General features: G+C 41.4%; 2 protein-coding genes across 11 annotated transcripts in view; both read right to left on the bottom strand.

Annotated features, from left to right (window-relative positions):
* Positions 1 to 12,958, bottom strand: part of LOC109894261 (SAM and SH3 domain-containing protein 1-like) — a 79,471-nt gene extending 66,513 nt beyond the window's left edge. For 4 of the 6 annotated variants that reach the window (XR_002255857.2, XM_020487612.2, XM_020487610.2 and 1 more), the window contains exon 1: positions 11,725 to 12,957. Coding sequence is in view for 5 of the 6 variants with exons in the window: in XM_020487612.2 (XP_020343201.1) it covers positions 11,725 to 12,246 (522 nt within the window). In the remaining variant the exon portion in view is untranslated. Of the gene's footprint in view, positions 1 to 11,724 lie in introns of all 6 variants that reach the window. The other 2 variants (XM_020487614.2, XM_020487613.2) reach the window with 2 other exon arrangements.
* Positions 12,959 to 14,515: 1,557 nt separating this feature from the next.
* LOC109894260 (syntaxin-binding protein 5) overlaps positions 14,516 to 18,415 on the bottom strand; it is a 43,140-nt gene continuing 39,240 nt past the window's right edge. For all 5 annotated transcript variants that reach the window (XM_020487603.2, XM_020487606.2, XM_020487605.2 and 2 more), the window contains 4 exons: positions 18,171 to 18,336; positions 17,902 to 18,013; positions 17,514 to 17,734; positions 14,516 to 17,200 (listed from right to left, as the gene is read on the bottom strand). In XM_020487603.2, coding sequence (XP_020343192.1) covers positions 17,159 to 17,200; positions 17,514 to 17,734; positions 17,902 to 18,013; positions 18,171 to 18,336 — 541 coding nt within the window. In that variant the 3' untranslated portion in view covers positions 14,516 to 17,158. The remainder of the gene's footprint in view (positions 17,201 to 17,513; positions 17,735 to 17,901; positions 18,014 to 18,170; positions 18,337 to 18,415) is intronic.

Below are 18,415 nucleotides of genomic sequence, written 5' to 3'. Positions count from 1 at the left end.
ATTGTTTTAAAGAAACCACTACTAAAGGACACCAATAAGAAGAGGAGACTTGCTTGGTCGAAGAAACATAAGCAATGGATATTAGACCGGTGGAAATCTGTCCTTTGGTCTGATGAGTCAAAATGTGAGATTTTTGTTTCCAACCGCCATGTCTTCATGAGATGCAGAGTAGGTAAACATCTGTATGTGTAGTTCCCACCTTGAAGCATCGTGGTGGTGGTGTGATGGTGTAGGGGGTGATTTGCTGGTGACACTGTCAGTGATTTATTTAGATTTCAAGGCACACTTAACCAGGATGGGTTGCGCTTAGTGGGGCTATCATTTGTTTTTCAACAGGACAATGACCCAACACACATCCAGGCTGTGTAAGGGCTATTTGACCAAGAAGGAGAGTAATGAGTGCTGCATCAGATGACCTGGTTTCCACAATCACCGACCTCAACCCAATTGAGATGGTTTGGGATGAGTTGGACTGCAGAGTGAAGGAAAACCAGCCAACAAGTGCCCAGAATATGTGGGAACTCCTTCAAGACGGTTGGAAAAGCATTCCTCATGAAGCTGGTTGAGAGAATACCAAGACTGTGCAAAGCAGTCATCAAGGGTGGATACTTTGACAAATCTCAAATATAGCATGCATGTTGATTTGTTTAACTCTTTTGGTTACTACATGATTCCATAGGTGTTATTTCATAGTTTTGATGTCTTCACTATTATTCTACAATGTAGAAAATAGTAAAAAGAAAGAAAAACCCTTGAATGAGTAGGGGTGTGTCCAAACTTTGGACTGGTGCTGCATTTTAGTCTAGAAGGGTAGAATGAAAACAGTCGTTGAATGTTGTTTTCACAATAGTCCAATAATCTTCACAAGATATAAGAAAAACTGTTTGGGGAAGTACAATCAAGGTAAGTGATAAATGTCAAAAGGTTGGAATTCCCCTTTACTGTCTCTCAATCTGAGGTTGGTGGGATAAAGATATATTACTTGAGACTGATGCCTTTGTTTACTGTGTTCTACTGGTTCTAGATGCACGATGAAGAGTGCTTTCAGACGATGAGAGATACATTTTGTGAGCAGTTAATGTGGACCTGATGAGTGATGAAAATAATGGCCTGCAAAACCGTCAGTGTGGTTCGTCACGTCCCTACTTCCGGAGTGTGGTCCTCCCTCATTGCCCTTATTTAAGAACTACAGCGCTGCTTGGAGAGGGACCAAAGCGACTTCGCGAGCCACACCACACGGATCATGTCTGGGGAGTTTCGATCAAGGCAAACCTGTATCCCATGGACCCCTCAACCCAACACTATAGCACCCCAAATGGAGACTCGCTCTGGGCCAAGCTGGATGGCTACTGTCAGTATTGTGCTGTAGTCTTTTGAAAATACTTTAGTTGATCTTTGAATAGGCCTGTTCATATTCCTCCATGAGGTAGAACACCCACCCCCCTTTAAGACATTTAAGCAGGTAAGCACAACATTCAAAATTCTAAAGATTAAAGCGTTTTCAAAAGAATCAGAGTACTGGCAGGAGTTACTTTAGTTTCAGGCTCTGCTCAGCTTAAATGCAGATGCTATTACCCACTTTCTCTTGCTCTACTGAAAGTCATCCTTCAAGAAGTGTATTGTTTTAGTATAGCGATGTTGTGAGGTGCTGGAAAAACCATAGTGGTGCATGAATTACATTTCTGAAAAGGTGAAGGAATCCTGGTGTGAAGATAATAATTAAAAGTAATTCATTAATTCACTGTAATTCCGTCTTTTAATAATTGTGTTTTCAATACACCAGTGACAGCCACCAAGGCAAGCATTAGCATTTAATGAGGCGAATAAGTACGCCCAACCTTGAGCAAGTACACAGCCATTTACGGGAGGGACATGGACGGAGATGTATTGCAACTGACGTCAAAGGCAAAGCACTGGAATTTCAAGATGGGTTCTGATAAGTGGGTGGATGCGTGTGGTCCTTTCTCAGGATTTACTGAACTGTTTCCGGACATATTACTAGTCCATACACAAAGGTGGTCCGTTATCTGAGATTTATAGGACACGAAGGCCTGAACACGTGCCCACAAATTTCCCAGAAACAGTTCCTTTTTTCGGAATTGTGCACTAGTGTGTTGACCCCGTAAATATGCCTTTTTATGCAGTGGTCTGTATGCGCCTATGCGCCAAATGAAAAAGCCCAGGATATTTGTATCTCGATAAAACAACATTCTTGTTCTTCACCATTTGCTGTCAGATATAGCTTACTCCACGTTGCTGTTCAAAATTCCACTGTTAAAAACAGAATGGCAATTTAAAAAAAAGAAGGGTGAAATAGGGCCTCCCGGGTGGCGCAGTGGTCTAGGGCACTGCCAGAGACCCTGGGTTCGCGCCCAGGCTCTGTCGCAGCCGGCCGTGACCGGGAGGTCCGTGGGGCGACGCACAATTGCGTCGTCCGGGTTAGGGAGGGCTTGGCCGGTAGGGATATCCTTGTCTCATCGCGCACCAGCGACTCATGAGGCGGGCCGGGCGCAGTGCACGCTAACCAAGGTCGTCAGGTGCACGGTGTTTCCTCTGACACATTGGTGCGGTTGGCTTCCAGGTTGGATGTGCACTGTGTTAAGAAGCAGTGCGGCTTGGTTGGGTTGCGTTTCGGGGGACGCATGGCTTTCGAGCTTCGTCTCTCCAGAGTCCGTACGGGAGTTGTAGCGATGAGACAAGATAGATACTAACAATTGGATACCATGAAATTGGGGAGAAAAGGGGGGTAACATAAAAAAATGGGGAAATAATCCATAATAGTATCCTGCAGGCTACAGATTTCTGTTTTTGACTGCAGTTTGACAAATATTCTCGCTCTCACCCATAATATTTGAGACGTGTATACCCGCACAGCCTACTGTATCTGCAAACTGTTGGTTAGAGTGCGCATGCTAAGACCAAAGTGTGCACATTTGCTATTTATTAACCTAACAGTATGTAACAAAACTATCCGTAGAGTTGAAAAAGCGCTGGAAACCCATTTATTCAGTGAATGAAAACGTAAGCAAAAAAGTACATTTTGCCCATACTATTTCATCACGCACTGATTTTTATCCTAAGTGAGTTTGGCGGAAACACCACTGTTGGGAATATTCGCATATCTTCTTTATGCGGATGATAGAATATTTGCATGAGAATATGTAGCCAATTGGAAGGAAACATAGGTACGGATTATCTTGTCTTGTGTGTGACAGGGTTACTTCCTACTTACCCAATTTTCTTTTCCACCAATATAGTACACACACGGTAACAGCATAATTCCATTTCACCTTGGGTGGGTAACGAGAAGCATAGAAGGATGCATGCAAAGACAACACAGAAGTTCATTTAGAACTGCAAATTACATTTGCACATTGGAAATCACCATCTTCCCAGGGGCTTGAACAGAAACAGATGAGAGACCACTGGATAAGGTTCAAATAGAAAGGGTGAAGTGTCATCTAAGTTCAAGTAAAACATTTACATTTTTGTTACTTCCTACATATACATTCCGTGACTCATCTAACCACTTAAACACCTATTTTTCTTATACATTATAAAACAAAATGCACTCCAATATTAAACTCACCAATAATGTAATACCTTATAAAATAAATGAAAACGAGACTAATGTGTGGAAATGAATGACTGCAGTCTGCACAAGAGCAATGGTACTTGATCTGCAGTATGGACTCTAGGCTGCAGTAGAGGCTGTTCCCCTCTGCTCCACTGACTGAAAAAAAAAAACGTAATTCCCTCTATATTACTATATTCACTTTAGTTGACTGTTTTGTGTACATTTATGTTTGTTGTGCTGTATCTGACTTGTTATATTGTATTCGTTTTTTTAAATGTATTTTATTAAATTGTTTATGCAGGGCTCCTTCGTAAGAGAGACACTGGTCTCAATGGTGACTCCCTGATTAAATAAATTAATAATGAACTCTTACACTTTTTAAGAGTTAAGTCAGTTGTGGAACTCAAGCAAGGTCATTGTAGCAGGCTTCAAATGCACCATTACAGCAGTGGCCTGGCTGTGATCCTTCACTATAGAGGGAGAAGGAGAGCTCCATCACTGGAACCACACTGGGGCTGGCAGCTGGTTGTAGACTGGGCCTTGGAGACTAGACTATAGAGGGGGATGTGAAGAGGGTGGCTAGCTATGACCCTCACCTATAAGAGAAGGATGTGAAGAGGGGAGGGTCTAGCTCCTTGGGACCAGCCTGGCTATAACCCTCAACTATAGGAGGGGGGGGATGTGAAGACAGGGGGAGAGCTCCTTGGGACTAAACAGCTGGTGGCCAATAAGTTGCCAACTATGGGTAGACTTAGCAGCCAGCAGGAATATACAACTAACAGAAAACAAGGACTGCATCTCAAATGGCACCCGAATCCCTCAATTGTTCACTACTGATTCAGAAAAGTGGATTGCAATTAACAAGACTGAGCTAAGTTATATTTAGACTGAAATAGTCTACTGAACAACCTCACCCGACTTCCATAGGGCACTGACTATGACCTACATTATATAGTTGACCTGACCTTCAGTGTACTCTAGTCTGACAGAAATATGCATTAATCTATATACAGTAGGTCTATTTATAGCTGTTAATGTCAGTAAAGGGATAGTGAAGTACTACTAGAGATACTAAATACCAGTCAGTCACTGTGCTGCAAGGCCATTAAGATCAAGATTTATTGCACTGATGTGTCTGCAGGGTAGTGAGGCAATGTTACAGACTGACCAGACGACCACTCTAGAGGATTACAGACTGACTAGGCGACCACTCTAGAGGATTACAGACTGACTAGGCGACCACTCTAGAGGATTACAGACTGACCAGACGACCACTCTAGAGGATTACAGACTGACTAGGCGACCACTCTAGAGGATTACAGACTGACCAGGCGACCACTCTAGAGGATTACAGACTGACTAGGCGACCACTCTAGAGGATTACAGACTGACCAGGCGACCACTCTAGAGGATTACAGACTGACTAGGCGACCACTCTAGAGGATTACAGACTGACCAGACGACCACTCTAGAGGATTACAGACTGACTAGGCGACCACTCTAGAGGATTACAGACTGACTAGGCGACCACTCTAGAGGATTACAGACTGACTAGGCGACCACTCTAGAGGATTACAGACTGACTAGGCGACCACTCTAGAGGATTACAGACTGACTAGGCGACCACTCTAGAGGATTACAGACTGACTAGGCGACCACTCTAGAGGATTACAGACTGACTAGGCGACCACTCTAGAGGATTACAGACTGACTAGGCGACCACTCTAGAGGATTACAGACTGACTAGGCGACCACTCTAGAGGATTACAGACTGACTAGGCGACCACTCTAGAGGATTACAGACTGACTAGGCGACCACTCTAGAGGATTACAGACTGACTAGGCGACCACTCTAGAGGATTGAAGCAGACATGAATGTACAGATCTTAAAGTATTTGGGCTTTTAAAAACACATACGCTGTAATTCAAAACATTACTTACAGAGGGAAGGAACCAATGTTATGTTATGTTATGTTATGTTATGTTATGTTATGTTATGTTATGTTATGTTATGTTATGTTATGTTATGTTATGTTATGTTATGTTATGTTATGTTATGTTATGTTATGTTATGTTATGTTATGTTATGTTATGTTATGTTATGTTATGTTATGTTATGTTATGTTATGTTATGTTATGTTATGTTATGTTATGTTATGTTATGTTATGTTATGTTATGTTATGTTATGTTATGTTATGTTATGTTATGTTATGTTATGTTATGTTATGTTATGTTATGTTATGTTATGTTATGTTATGTTATGTTATGTTATGTTATGTTATGTTATGTTATGTTATGTTATGTTATGTTATGTTATGTTATGTTATGTATGTATGTGGCCTTAACAGATGAAGTCTTTATTTATACATTTCCTTAACATTACTGCATTAGAGACCCAGCAGGAAGCATATTCTGCTGTAGACCACAAGACCCACTTCCAGGTTTTACAATAGTCCTAGTCTGTGATTCAAATCGATGCAGATTAATGACCTGCACACAGACATAATTTTCCAGACAATTGTAAACTATGAACAAAAATATAAATGCAACATGTAAAGTGTGGCTCCCATGTTTCATGAGCTGAAAAAGATTCCAGAAATGTTCCATACGCACAAAAAATGTATTTCTCAAATTCTGTTAACAAATGTTTACATCCCTGTTAGTGAGCATTTCTCCTTTGCCAAAATAACCCATCCATCAACAGCATAATCATTACACAGATGCACCTTGTGTTGGGGACAATAAAAGGCCACTGCAATGTGCTGTTTTGTCACACAACACAATGCCACACTGTTTCAAGTCGAGGGAGCATGCAATTGGCATGCTGACTGCAGTATTGTCCACCTGAACTGTTGCCAGAATTTCTCTACCATAAGCCACTTCCAACGTCGTTGTAGGGAATTTGGCAGTACGTCCAACCGGCCTCACAACCGCAGACCACATGTAACCACGACAGCTCAGGACCTCAACATCTTGCTTCTTCACTAGCGGGATCGTCTGAGACCAGCCACCCGGACAGCTTATGAAACGGAGTTTGCACAACCGAAGAATCTGCACAAACTGTCAGAAACAGTCTCAGGGAACCTTATCTGCATGCTCGTAACTGGCCTTCCTTAGACTTGTTTGAGTATCCGGAGCATCAGCATTTGTGGGTTCGATTACAGGCTCAAGATGGCCAGAAACAAATAACTTTTCTGAAACTCGTCAGTCTATTCTTGTTCTGAGAAATGAAGGCAATTAATGGCATGCGAGAAATTGCCAAGAAACTGAAGATCCCGTACAATGCTGTGTAATACTCCCGTCGCAGAACAGCGCAAACTGTTTCTAACCAGAATAGAAAGGAGTGGGAGGCCTCGGTGCACAACTGAGCAAGAGGACAACTACATTAGTGTGTCTAGTTTGAGAAACAGATGCCTCACAAGTCCTCAACTGGCAGCTTCATTAAATAGTACCCGCAAAACACCAGGCTCAACATCAGCAGTGAACAGGCAATTTCTCACATGGAATAGCCTTAATTTCTCAGAACAAAACTAGACTGAAGGGTTTCAGAAGAAAGTTCTTTGTTTCTGGCCATTTGGAGCCTGTAATCGAACCCACAAATGCTGATGCACCAGATACTCAACTAGTCTAAAGGCCAGTTTTATTGCTTCTTTAAATCAGAACAACCATTTTCAGCTGTGCTAACAAAATTGCAAAAGGGTTGTCTAATGAAATGATGAACTAGGATTAGCTAACACAACGTGCCATTGGAACACAGGAGTGATGGTTGCTGATAACAAGCCTCTGTACGCCTCTGAAGATATATTAATATCAGCCGTTTCAAGCTACAATAGTCATTTACAACATTAGCAATGTCTACACTGTATTTCTGATCAATTTGATGTTATTTTAAATAGACAAAAAAATAAGCTTTTATTTAAAAAACAAGGACATTTCTAAGTGACCCCAGTGTATAGCCTGGGATGGAGCAGGCACAGTATGAAGTTATGGAAATCTGGAAACCGCCCAACTCTCACATATAGCACAGTATAGCCAAGTAGTCAATTGTTTTAAGGAATGCATGAAAAGACAAACAGTCCATTTAATACTGTATTTTTTTGTAACAAAGACAGAGACATCTGTCTGTTTCTATAGAGCTTTGTCCGTTTGAGCTCCTATTCAGCTTGGCTTTATCTTGGGCCAGACTGTCCAAAAGAGCCTGCTGGTTCTGCTTGTCTTGCGAGCCTCGAAGGGCAAACCAGGCCAACCCTTCCGGAGCAGGGCTTTAGAAGTTATAGAACTCATTCTAATTCTATGGTAGTGGAACTGTTGTTAGCCACTCTGTTCTAAGAATGTGTCAGACTGCCAGTCCAGTGGAGCAGAGGGGTTCTTGGGTAATGTGCCCCATTGTTGTAACAGAGAGAAAGGGGGAATACGCACGTCCCACCAGGAGTCTGGTGGGACAAAACTTAACATATGCTGCCTCACATTAGAATGACAAAAGGCACATTTTTCTACGTGAATTCAGAGAAATCTCATGATGTACTTTGTTGGATCCTTGTAAAACACCAGCCGAAACAAAGAAGAAAAATCTGTTAAAAACAGACAACCAACTAGGCCACATTATATAGTTCTGCTAAAACCTCAACTGTGCAAGCTACATTTCATGACTCATGAGTTGTTATTTCTCTAAATCTTGTCTTTGTCAATATAGTAAAGAGAGAAATACCTACAGTAGCTAAGAATTCCAGCATAGATTAACTTCACTGTGAGAAAGTCGAGCCTGAGGCTGCAATCGTATTATATGGACATAGATTACAGCTATACTTTAAATAGCCTCTAATGCTTGTCATTTTCTATAAAGACACAATGTCTATTCCAGGCCCCAGGCAGTAGTTAAGTCGTTTATGAGGGCCTAATTGTATTAATTGTCATCGTCGTCGTCGTCCCCCCCCCAGACTCGTTGGTCAAAATTTGTGCACTCGAAAAGGGAATAGGGTGCCATTTGGAACGTAGCCAGGCAGGCAAAACACTGAAGGGCTCAGTTAGTTAGGATTGATCGTGCCGTGCTGCTATGGAACACATATCGAAACAAGGCCAAGGTTTTAGGCAATTACAGCATACAGACCCATTTTTCAATGATCAAATTAGGACATTCTCCAAACCAGCAGCATATACTTGATAATGCCGTCAGATCGGGTTGTAATAAGATCCATTCTCACTGTGTAATAACAACGCTATTACCATGCATAACTATAATAACACTAATCACATGAATTATTACTCTGGTAAAACAGTTCTGATTGATCCCTTTATCCCCAATACAGCCCCTTACATAGAATGAGTCTAATTCTACAATTCTAATGATTCTACGGTTCCTCCGGTTGTAGAAAGCATGGATCATTCTACCTGGCCTGTAGCCTATATCTGCATCATCAAACTTAATGGAATTAAACAGCTGACCTGAAAGGACTAGATTCCAAAAAGCTATCAACAGCCCATGGATCAAGCTCTGGCTGCGGTTGTCCTTTTCCAAATGCCAGTTTGACATCAGCAGATATATGAAAGAGCAAACAATGCCAGAGTTAACGGTTATATCAACAATGTAAATACTGTAGGTCAAAACAAACATTGTATAGCACACCACTGTTCAATCTAATCAATTACGGTATCATAATCAAATTCCCACAGATGCTGTGATTATGGCAGACATGGAAAACATATTTTTGCTGGGACCTGGGAGGGCATAGGCCCAGCCACTGGGGAGCCAGGCCCAGCCACTAGGGAGCCAGGCCCAGCCAATCAGAATGAGTTATTCCCCACAAAAGGGATGTGGAGGTCCTGATCTGGTCACACGTGGTCGGCAGTTGTGAGGCCGGTTGGACATACTGCCAAATTCTCTAAAACGACATTCAGATGGCTTATGGTAGAGAAATTAACATTCAATTATCTGGCAACAGCTCAGGTAGACATTGCTGCAGTCAGTGTGCCAATTGCGGTATTGTGTTGTGACAAAACTGCACATTTTAGAGTGGCCTTTTATTGTCCACAGCAAAGTGCACCTGTGTAATTATCATGCCGTTTAATCCGTTTCTTGATATGCCACACCTGTCTGGTGGGGAAGGGGAAATTATCATGAACAGGGATGCAAACAAATGTGTGCAAAAGTTGAGAAATAAGCTTTTTGTGCGTATAGAACATTTCTGGGATCTTTCATTTCAGCTCATGAATCATGGGACCAACACTTCACATGTTGCATTTATATTTTTGTTCAGTATATTTTCAGTCAGATAAACCTGAATCTGTTTGCCTGTGCTTCCATACAAAAGGTCAGTAGTGAGTCACAAAGTGCCTCTCTGCACTTAGCAGTTTGTAGCCCCTGAATCTTTCATGAACATTATGGGCATGTAGCAGAGAATCGGAGCACAAAAGTACAACATCGTCTTAAAATGCGTGCAGAGCAGCTACACAGTTCTGCATGCATATGGATAATAATCAAGTTATTATTAGTGGCACTGTAGTTTGGAAAATACTGATTATCCAAGTCGGATTTAGAAGGAGTTTAATTTTACTTGCGTGTGGTGGCATTATAACATGTTACATAATACAGATTGCAATGTGAAAACTCTGAGCCATAGTAAAAAAAATATATGTATATATTTAAAAAAAAATCTAATATCTTTTCAGAGAGGAGATAAAGACAGTAAAAAGGAAACCAACACAAAGTAGCTGATGCGCTGTGTTCTCTCGATATTCTATAGAATGCTGCCTGAGACTGTAGTCTAAGCATGCCTTCTTAATCTGTTGTGACACAGCTCAGCTCCAATACGACTTTTTGGAGGAGAAGAGACATTTTGGACAGCTGTGCCTGGCTCACCGATCCAGGAAATCACACTTATTATTATATATTTTTTTGCAGTTTTACTTCAGTGCCTCATTGCAAACAGGTTGCATATTTTGAAATATTTTTTATTCTGAACAAGCTTCCTTTTTACTCTGTCAATTACATTATGATTGTGGAGCAAATACAACATTGATACATCCTCAGTTTTCTATCACAGCCATTAAACTCAGTAACTGTTTTAAAGTCACCATTGGCCTCATGGTAAAATCCCTGAGAGGGTTCCTTGCTCTCCGGCAACTGAGTTAGGAAGGACACCTGTATCTTTGTAGTGACTGGGTGTATTGATATACCATTCAAAGAGTAATTAATAACTTCCCCATTCTCAAATGGAAATATAAAATGTCTGCCATTTTTTTTTTTTTTTACTTATCTACCAATAGGTGCCCTTCTTTGCGAGGCATTGGAAAAACCTCCCTGGTCTTTGTGGTTGAATCCATTTGAAATTCACTGCTCGACAGAGGGACCTTACAGATAATTGTATGTGTGGGGTACAGAGATGAGGTAGTCATTCAAAAATAATGGTAAACGCTATTATTGCACACAGAGTGAGTCCCATGCTACTTATGGTTCTTGTTAAGCACATTTTTACTCCTGAACTTATTTAGGCTTGCCATAACAAAGGGGTTGAATACTTATTGACTTAAGACATTTCAGTTAAATCATTTGTATACATTTCAAAAACAATTCCACTTCGACATTCTGGGTTATTGTGTGTAGGTCAGAGAAAAAAATAATAAAAATCTACATGTATTCCATTTTAAATTCAGGCTGTAACAACAAAATGTGGAAAAAGCCTGAAGGCATTGTATTTCTCTACGGAGTCAGACTCCTCCACAATGGAAGCCATTAGTTCCACCCACAGTAAAATACTGTTAGGTAACATTGACAGCTGTCCCGAGTCTGAAGGATATGAGCTTATTACCCCAGCCAGGGCAATAACGTTTTACCGTAGGACTTAAATGAAATGACCTCGGACAATGGAAGATTGCTTTAGCAGGTGTCCAGTCAGACGTATAGGACCAAAATAATTTGAGTAAATATATTTTCTAAATATATGCATATTTAAGTCCCCCGACTGCCTGTCACAGACTTCAAACAAGGAGAGTCATCCTGACTGGAAGAATGAGCAGAATTGATGGTAGACAGCACCATCAAAGAAATTGGCCATACTATTCATCACAGCAAGCCCAAAGGGAAGAGTGTGTAATTGTATGTGACAGTCCTTATAGTAATCAACATCGTGAATGACAAATAGGAGCCTACCTTATAGGTGTATGGCGGCTCATTGTGGTTGACTCCATCTTTCACAAGTTTATCCCTGATCAAGACCTTCAGTTTGGGATTGGCCACCAACTCTTTACAATCATCAGTTAAACTTAGATTGTGGTTTGTTGGACAAGATGATTGTTGGTGACCTCCATTTCCAACCTCCTCCTGATTGGATTCTGTCCATGACCTTGACCACTGGAAGTCATTCTCGCAATCTGTGATGAGCGTGGTGCTGGTGCCCAACAAGGGGCTCAGGGGAGAGGGGTTCAGAGGCTCGAGGGTGAAGTAAAGACCGGGAGATTTTTTCTTGTCCTCCTCTCTTAACTTCTTCACCGCGTTGAGTACTTTTTGTCGGTGGTGCCGTGCGTGTACCCCTATGGCGTCAAGATCGGGGTCCCCAATTTGTTTACAAACTTCCAAATCATCGTAGCCATTGTCCACAAACGCCTCCAAGTATTGGGGCACCTGAATAGTCTGTAGCCACTCGTAGACAAGGCTTGGGCCGGTGCGCATCATTTTGATATCCGATATGATGAGCAATGTATGCCATGCATATGCTGTTAGAAATAGTATTCTCTCCAAAACGTAAACTTCAGGGGCGCGCGGTATCCTTGGTCCAACGTTCCAGGCTCATGCAAAGATGATTCCAGTTATGAAAGATCCAAGGAATCAAGTCAACTAGTGTTCAATAATGACCAAGACGTGTGCATTCACGATTCAGAATATAAACATGTTTTGCCTAAATGTAAATAGGCCTGCATGTTGTGGAGGTTCCAAAAATCCAACCAAGCAGGTGCATGTGGTTATCAATTAATCCAAGCAGACGAGAACGAGAACGCGTGGCATGATATCCAAGCAAAACACAATGAGTTTCAAAAGACAAATAAAGGAATTGTGCAATAAGTGTAAGCCTACACAGGCTGAATATCAGTCGGTTTCTATTCCTCAACCTTATGTTCGTTTCGTTGCAGCAGTTTTCAGTCGCGATATAGTTACAAACTTCAGGAGGATCCGAGACGGTAACCTACACGTGAGCTAAAAAGGTTTTCATTTATCACTGCTTCTTATCAACAGCTACTAACACATGTGTTGTAGCACATGGTTCAATGCATCCTCTCTCTCCCGATTTAACTTTCTCTTCGGTCTCGTATGCTTTCGACTCTAAAGTTCCATTCAATCAAAACGCATTTGCTTTGCGCCTGCCTGTGTAGTTTTATGACCAGTGAGAATTATCTGTACTCTAGCGGCCCCTGTCCGACACACCGTAGTTGACTGATTGAAAATAAGTAAATCATTGCCAAGCAGTACTGTATGCATGTTGGGATCAATTATACAACATTAAGGCAATAATTGTCGAGTGAAGTGAATCAGTAGGCTACAAATATATATATATATATTTTTAATGAGTTGTACCACGCCTGATTTATGATTCCTGTCAAGAGACGTTTTATCTTCCCTTAAAACACAGAACGTTTAATGAGCATATGGGTGCAGGCATTCGCTCCAGCCCTGCTCTGATGACACACCTGATTGAAACCAACTTATAGATAATTTGTTATTATTAGAGCCGTGCATGTTGTTTAACACTTGATTCCAACTTGCATAAATATTTGGCATTTATTTTCAATCAGTTAACAGCCACAAAGACCACTTGAGACAAATGAGTTCATAGGATTTGTTTTCCAATTACACAATAATACACTACATGGCCAAAAGTGTGTGGCTCATCAAACATCTCATTCCAAAACTGCAACCAGGTTGATTTTTACATGCTTCAGCATTCGGCGGTCCCATTCTGTGAGCTTGTGTTGTCTACCACTTTGCGTCTGAGCCGTTGTTGCTCGTAGACGTTTCCACTTCACAAAAGCACTTACAGTTGCCCAGGGCATCTCTAGCAGTGCAGAAATTAGACAAACTAACTTGTTGGAAAGGTGGTATTCTATGACAGTGCCACGTTGAAAGTCACGGAACTCTTCAGTATGGGCCATTCTACTGACAATGTTTGTCTATGGAGATTGCATGTCTCGGTGGCTGAAATTTGAAGGGGTGTCCACATACACTACACGGCCAAAAGTATCTATATAGCTACACACTTCCTACATCGTTTGTGGCAGCAGATGAATTCAGACTCAAACATCCATCCATGTGAAATTGCAGCTTTATAAAACTGTACAATAAATTGTAACTACACAGCTATTTATCCCATACAATTATGGCGGTTGGTTGGTTGAGATACCTTTTGGCCTATCCTGGTTGCAGTTTGTGTACAGTTTTTTTTCAGTTGCAATTGATCTGTTAGGTAAGAAAAGGGAGTATGGGGAACACAGGAAAACAAAATCATGGATCTCAAATAAATATGGTTATTGCTATCTGGAATCTTTGGGACATCCCTACCCTAAACCCAACCATTTTAAAATGTCAACTTCAAATGGGGTAGGGATGTCCCAAGGATAACAGATATCAAGGAGCAAATAAATATAGTCTTTCACACTCCAAAGGAAAAACAAACATTTACCACACTCAGCTCAACTGATGAATATTTCTGATAACGAGAAACTTCATGAATTTGTGGTCAATCAAGATAGGTTGCAATAGACCGTAGATCGAATGCATGGTTCTTTCAAGTCTGTAAACATTAAAAGTTCATGCATCCTCCTGTGCAAGAGAACAACAAGAACCTTAAATATGTTGTGAATGGCTTCTAGTGGATGTAAATATACTGGGAACCCATCCAGAGAAATCACCCTCAACAGACAATCTTCCAAAAACTGGATCTATCAGATTCTGAGATGTACACATTTAATAGATCACCAGAAATGTTTATTTTCATGTTTGAATATTGGGCAATATGTACAACCATTGTTTTGGAGAAAAATGTGTCGTCTTAAAATGCACCATTCTATTCTTCTTAAATTATATGAAAAGTATTCATATGGAATATATTGAAATTAAAATAATATTTTTTTCAAATATATAAATCTATTAGAACATCATTAACTGGCAATGAAAACAAATCCGAAAGTGAAGCAAGTCTGTATATTACTGGGAAATGGCACAGTTAACGTTTCCATCATGTTTTGGTCCCTCAGAGAATTGAACAAGAAAAAGTATAAACAAAACAAGTGGTTCAAGGTGCGAAACAGTGCAAAACCACACAACAACACACCCACAATATATGTAGCTCAGTAGTACGAGAAATAACACATCTGGTCAAAAGAAAATCTTATTTTCCTGGGTCTTCTGCACAAAGGTACATGATGTAATGTGGCAAGTTACAAGGTTAGGGAGTGACAAGTATGGAGAAGCTGTTCCACCATGTTCCAAACAGTATGGTCTATAGTTATCACATCCAGACAGACTGTTGGGAGTTTGGACAGACAAGACAACAGTGTATAATTAAGCAACTCTTTGGTGTCAGAAAATAAAATGGCTGCTGACCTGTCTTGAGTCCCAAATGGCAACCCTTTTCCCTATGTAGTGCACTACTTTTGAATTAGGGTGCCATTTGGGACAGATCCTGTGTCATTTTCCCCGAACCAACACTATCAGATTTGTCTCCAGTTGTCTTGTCGCACTACTAATTTATTTACAGCTTTTGGCGGGGGTGAAAACAATCTGTAGTCTCTTATTTGGAATCAAGAACATAAAATAAACGCGTCTACCTCAACTCAAATGGCAGCATCTCCTTGCACGGGGCTAAAAAGAAAATCACGCTGAAAAACACCATTAAGGAAAAATATATACTGTAAGTATAAATGTGCCCATACACATATCTGAATATATGTACGTTCACAAACACACAGATATACACATACATAGGGAGAGGTTAGCATATACGCGTCATGATAAGCAAAGGCGGAAGAGAGTTGTCTGTAAAATAGCGGTCGATTCAGAGAATAATGACCAAAGAATGTTTTACCGCACATCAAGTGACACCTGGTCACATCTTCTACTGACGCTACGAATACAAAGACAGCTAGCTTATATCTGTATCCTTGTGATGGAACAGACATTAAAAACTATTTAAAATTAATAAGCCATGAGTGGTATGAATCCAATTGTCCGATTATAATCAGTATCGCAAAGGATTGTGAGAAGACTCCAACCTGTATGCAGTACCGCAATATTACCACATTGTGTAGTATGTTGAGGAAGAGTTGTAGGCCTTCCGGTATCCCCTAGGTAGATTTAGGATTAGCTAGAATCCCCTCCCACAATCCTATCCCCTAACCATTAGTGAGGAAAACGCTAAACTGACCCAAGATCAGCATCTAGGGGGCAACTTCACCCTATTCCGTTGTACATAACTCTTATCTCTCAGCCAATCAAGAGTCCAGAGCAAAAATACAAAGCTGGTACTGACGTCATTCTAAGGCCATACCTCTATTAGTACGATAGAACTGCAAAGTGTTTTCAACATATTAATCCTTCACGTTTTGGTCATATTAATGTAGACTTAATTTTGTCTAGTGGGTTCAGTAAGAGCCTGTAATATTTTCACTCAGCACACGCAACAGCTGATTACTCACTCTCCATAACCAGTTCAACTTTTACCTTTCAGTAAACAAACATGGGAACTGTATAGTATGACTTCCTGCTTCAAAACAAATCTGATAGGAAAACAAACCCTGATACTAAGTATAACCAGGCCTACTGTAAGTAGGAGAAAAGATAAGAACCTATCACACCATCAATATAACCTATCAATAAACTCATGGTTAACTAAGTGAGTGGATGGACTCCTGAAAAACATAAACTGTCTCAAATAATGACTCTCATGAAAGACAACACAAATCAGTAGGAAAAAAAGGAATGACTTGAGACGAAACACAGAGGGGGTGAATCAATCACTGATTCATCCTTTCATCAACATTGCTATAGATATTGAGACTTCAAGAGCAGAGAGCTTGCGCCACTGACTGTGGTTTCCATGGAGCTTCCTCCACACACAGGAGACTCCCCTTAGAGGTCCATTGCGATTGGTTGACACTGAAGAGCAGGCATCACCTCACCTGGACACTGCACAGGTAATCACAGGCAACCTAACGGTGCTCATTTTGAGTAGAATTGTCTTACCTCGTGGACAACAAAGCAGCTGAGAACATGACTGATAAAACACAGGAGCAGCACCCATACATGTAGGCTCCCCTGTGGTGTGTTAAGGAAATGAACATAATTTCTTTCAGATGACATAGAAACATCCAGAATAACTTTCCTTCTAAGTCTGTCTGTCTGTTAGTCTACTCCTCTTCATTGGTAACCAGTTGACTGAGGTAATGCAGAATGTTTTATTGTGCTGCTAGGAGGAAGGCATCAGTCTGTTAGATAACACTTCCTCCTGCAGAGAGATGAAGAAGAGGAGCTGCATCTCCTGTAGATGAAGAGGTGTGAGCAGAGAACTGAGGCCCACTGTCTCCTCTCGCTGCAATCAAAGCTGATACCACTTCTTATCTTTGTACTTCAGCATCATCTGAGAGAGAAAAAGGAGGAAGAGGATGAGAGTACGAGACTCATTAAATAAAAGGTTAAATATATATATATATATATATATATATATTGACAACACTGTCACAGAAGGCAGGCGTCTCATCAAACCTGGGTTCGGGTAGTATTCATTTTCTTTCAAATACTTTAGCTGAGCTTCATTGTTTCTCGAAAGTGAAAACCCTGTCCATCGTGCACTCCAGGCAGAATCAATCAAACGCTCAAAGTATTTGAAAGATAACAAATACTAGTTGACACCAGGTTTGCACCTCACAGATGACCAGGTGGATATTCCCTACATCATGAGCGTGTTTAGAGAAGGAGTCAGCGCTGGCCATCATGGCTGCGGTTCTGTCCTCCAGCTCGCCCAGTTTCTGCCCCCTCTCGTCCAGGGCTATCCGGGCACGGGCCAGGTCTCCAACCACTCCAGAGGCTGCCCCCTTCATGCCTTCCATGCCCTGGGGCCCAGGAATGTGCTGCGCCAGGCTACGAGACGCCTTTCCCGCCGCCGTCTCACCAACTGTCGAGGAGAAAAGGAGAGAACCAGTGTGCCAAAAAAACAGGCTTCATCATTGCAATGCCATTAACTCTACGTCCAATAAGAATGTGCCATTAATAAACACATGCCAAACATATTGTACAGTTTTATATTGACGGTGAGGTGTACTGTGTGGGGATGATACTCACACAGGTCTTCTCTATCCAGGGACTGAGCCCCTCCCCCAAACAGGCCCTTGAAGAAACCTCTGTTAGGAGCCTCCGGTGTCTCTATCGGTGTAAACAACTCTCCCATCATTTCCTAGAGAAGATGCCGATGTAACAGTACGTTTCAAAGAGAACTAAAGTATTTAGCATACCCACAAACACAAAACGTGATATCTCTCCGTCACTCACACACACACACACACACACACACACACACACACACACACACACACACACACACACACACGTACCTGTAGATTGTCGCAGGTCTCCTGGCTGTATGTGATTCTCTGTATCTCGGTGGGGGAGGTGAGGTACATGGCCTGGCCCAGGTTGGAGAAGCAGAAGGTCCGGGCTATCCTCATGTCTGTCAGGGGAAGGTAGTTCACATCCAGGAGTGGTCTGAGACTGGGTAGACTGGAAGGAAGAGAAGGAGCAAGAAAGACAAGGAAAGAGGCAAAGATTGAACAAGAGACACAAACAGTATGAATGCACT

The sequence above is a fragment of the Oncorhynchus kisutch genome, linkage group LG7 (genome assembly GCF_002021735.2).
Source record: "Oncorhynchus kisutch isolate 150728-3 linkage group LG7, Okis_V2, whole genome shotgun sequence".
Lineage (NCBI taxonomy): Eukaryota > Metazoa > Chordata > Actinopteri > Salmoniformes > Salmonidae > Oncorhynchus > Oncorhynchus kisutch.
This window is presented reverse-complemented; position numbering and strand designations above follow the sequence as displayed.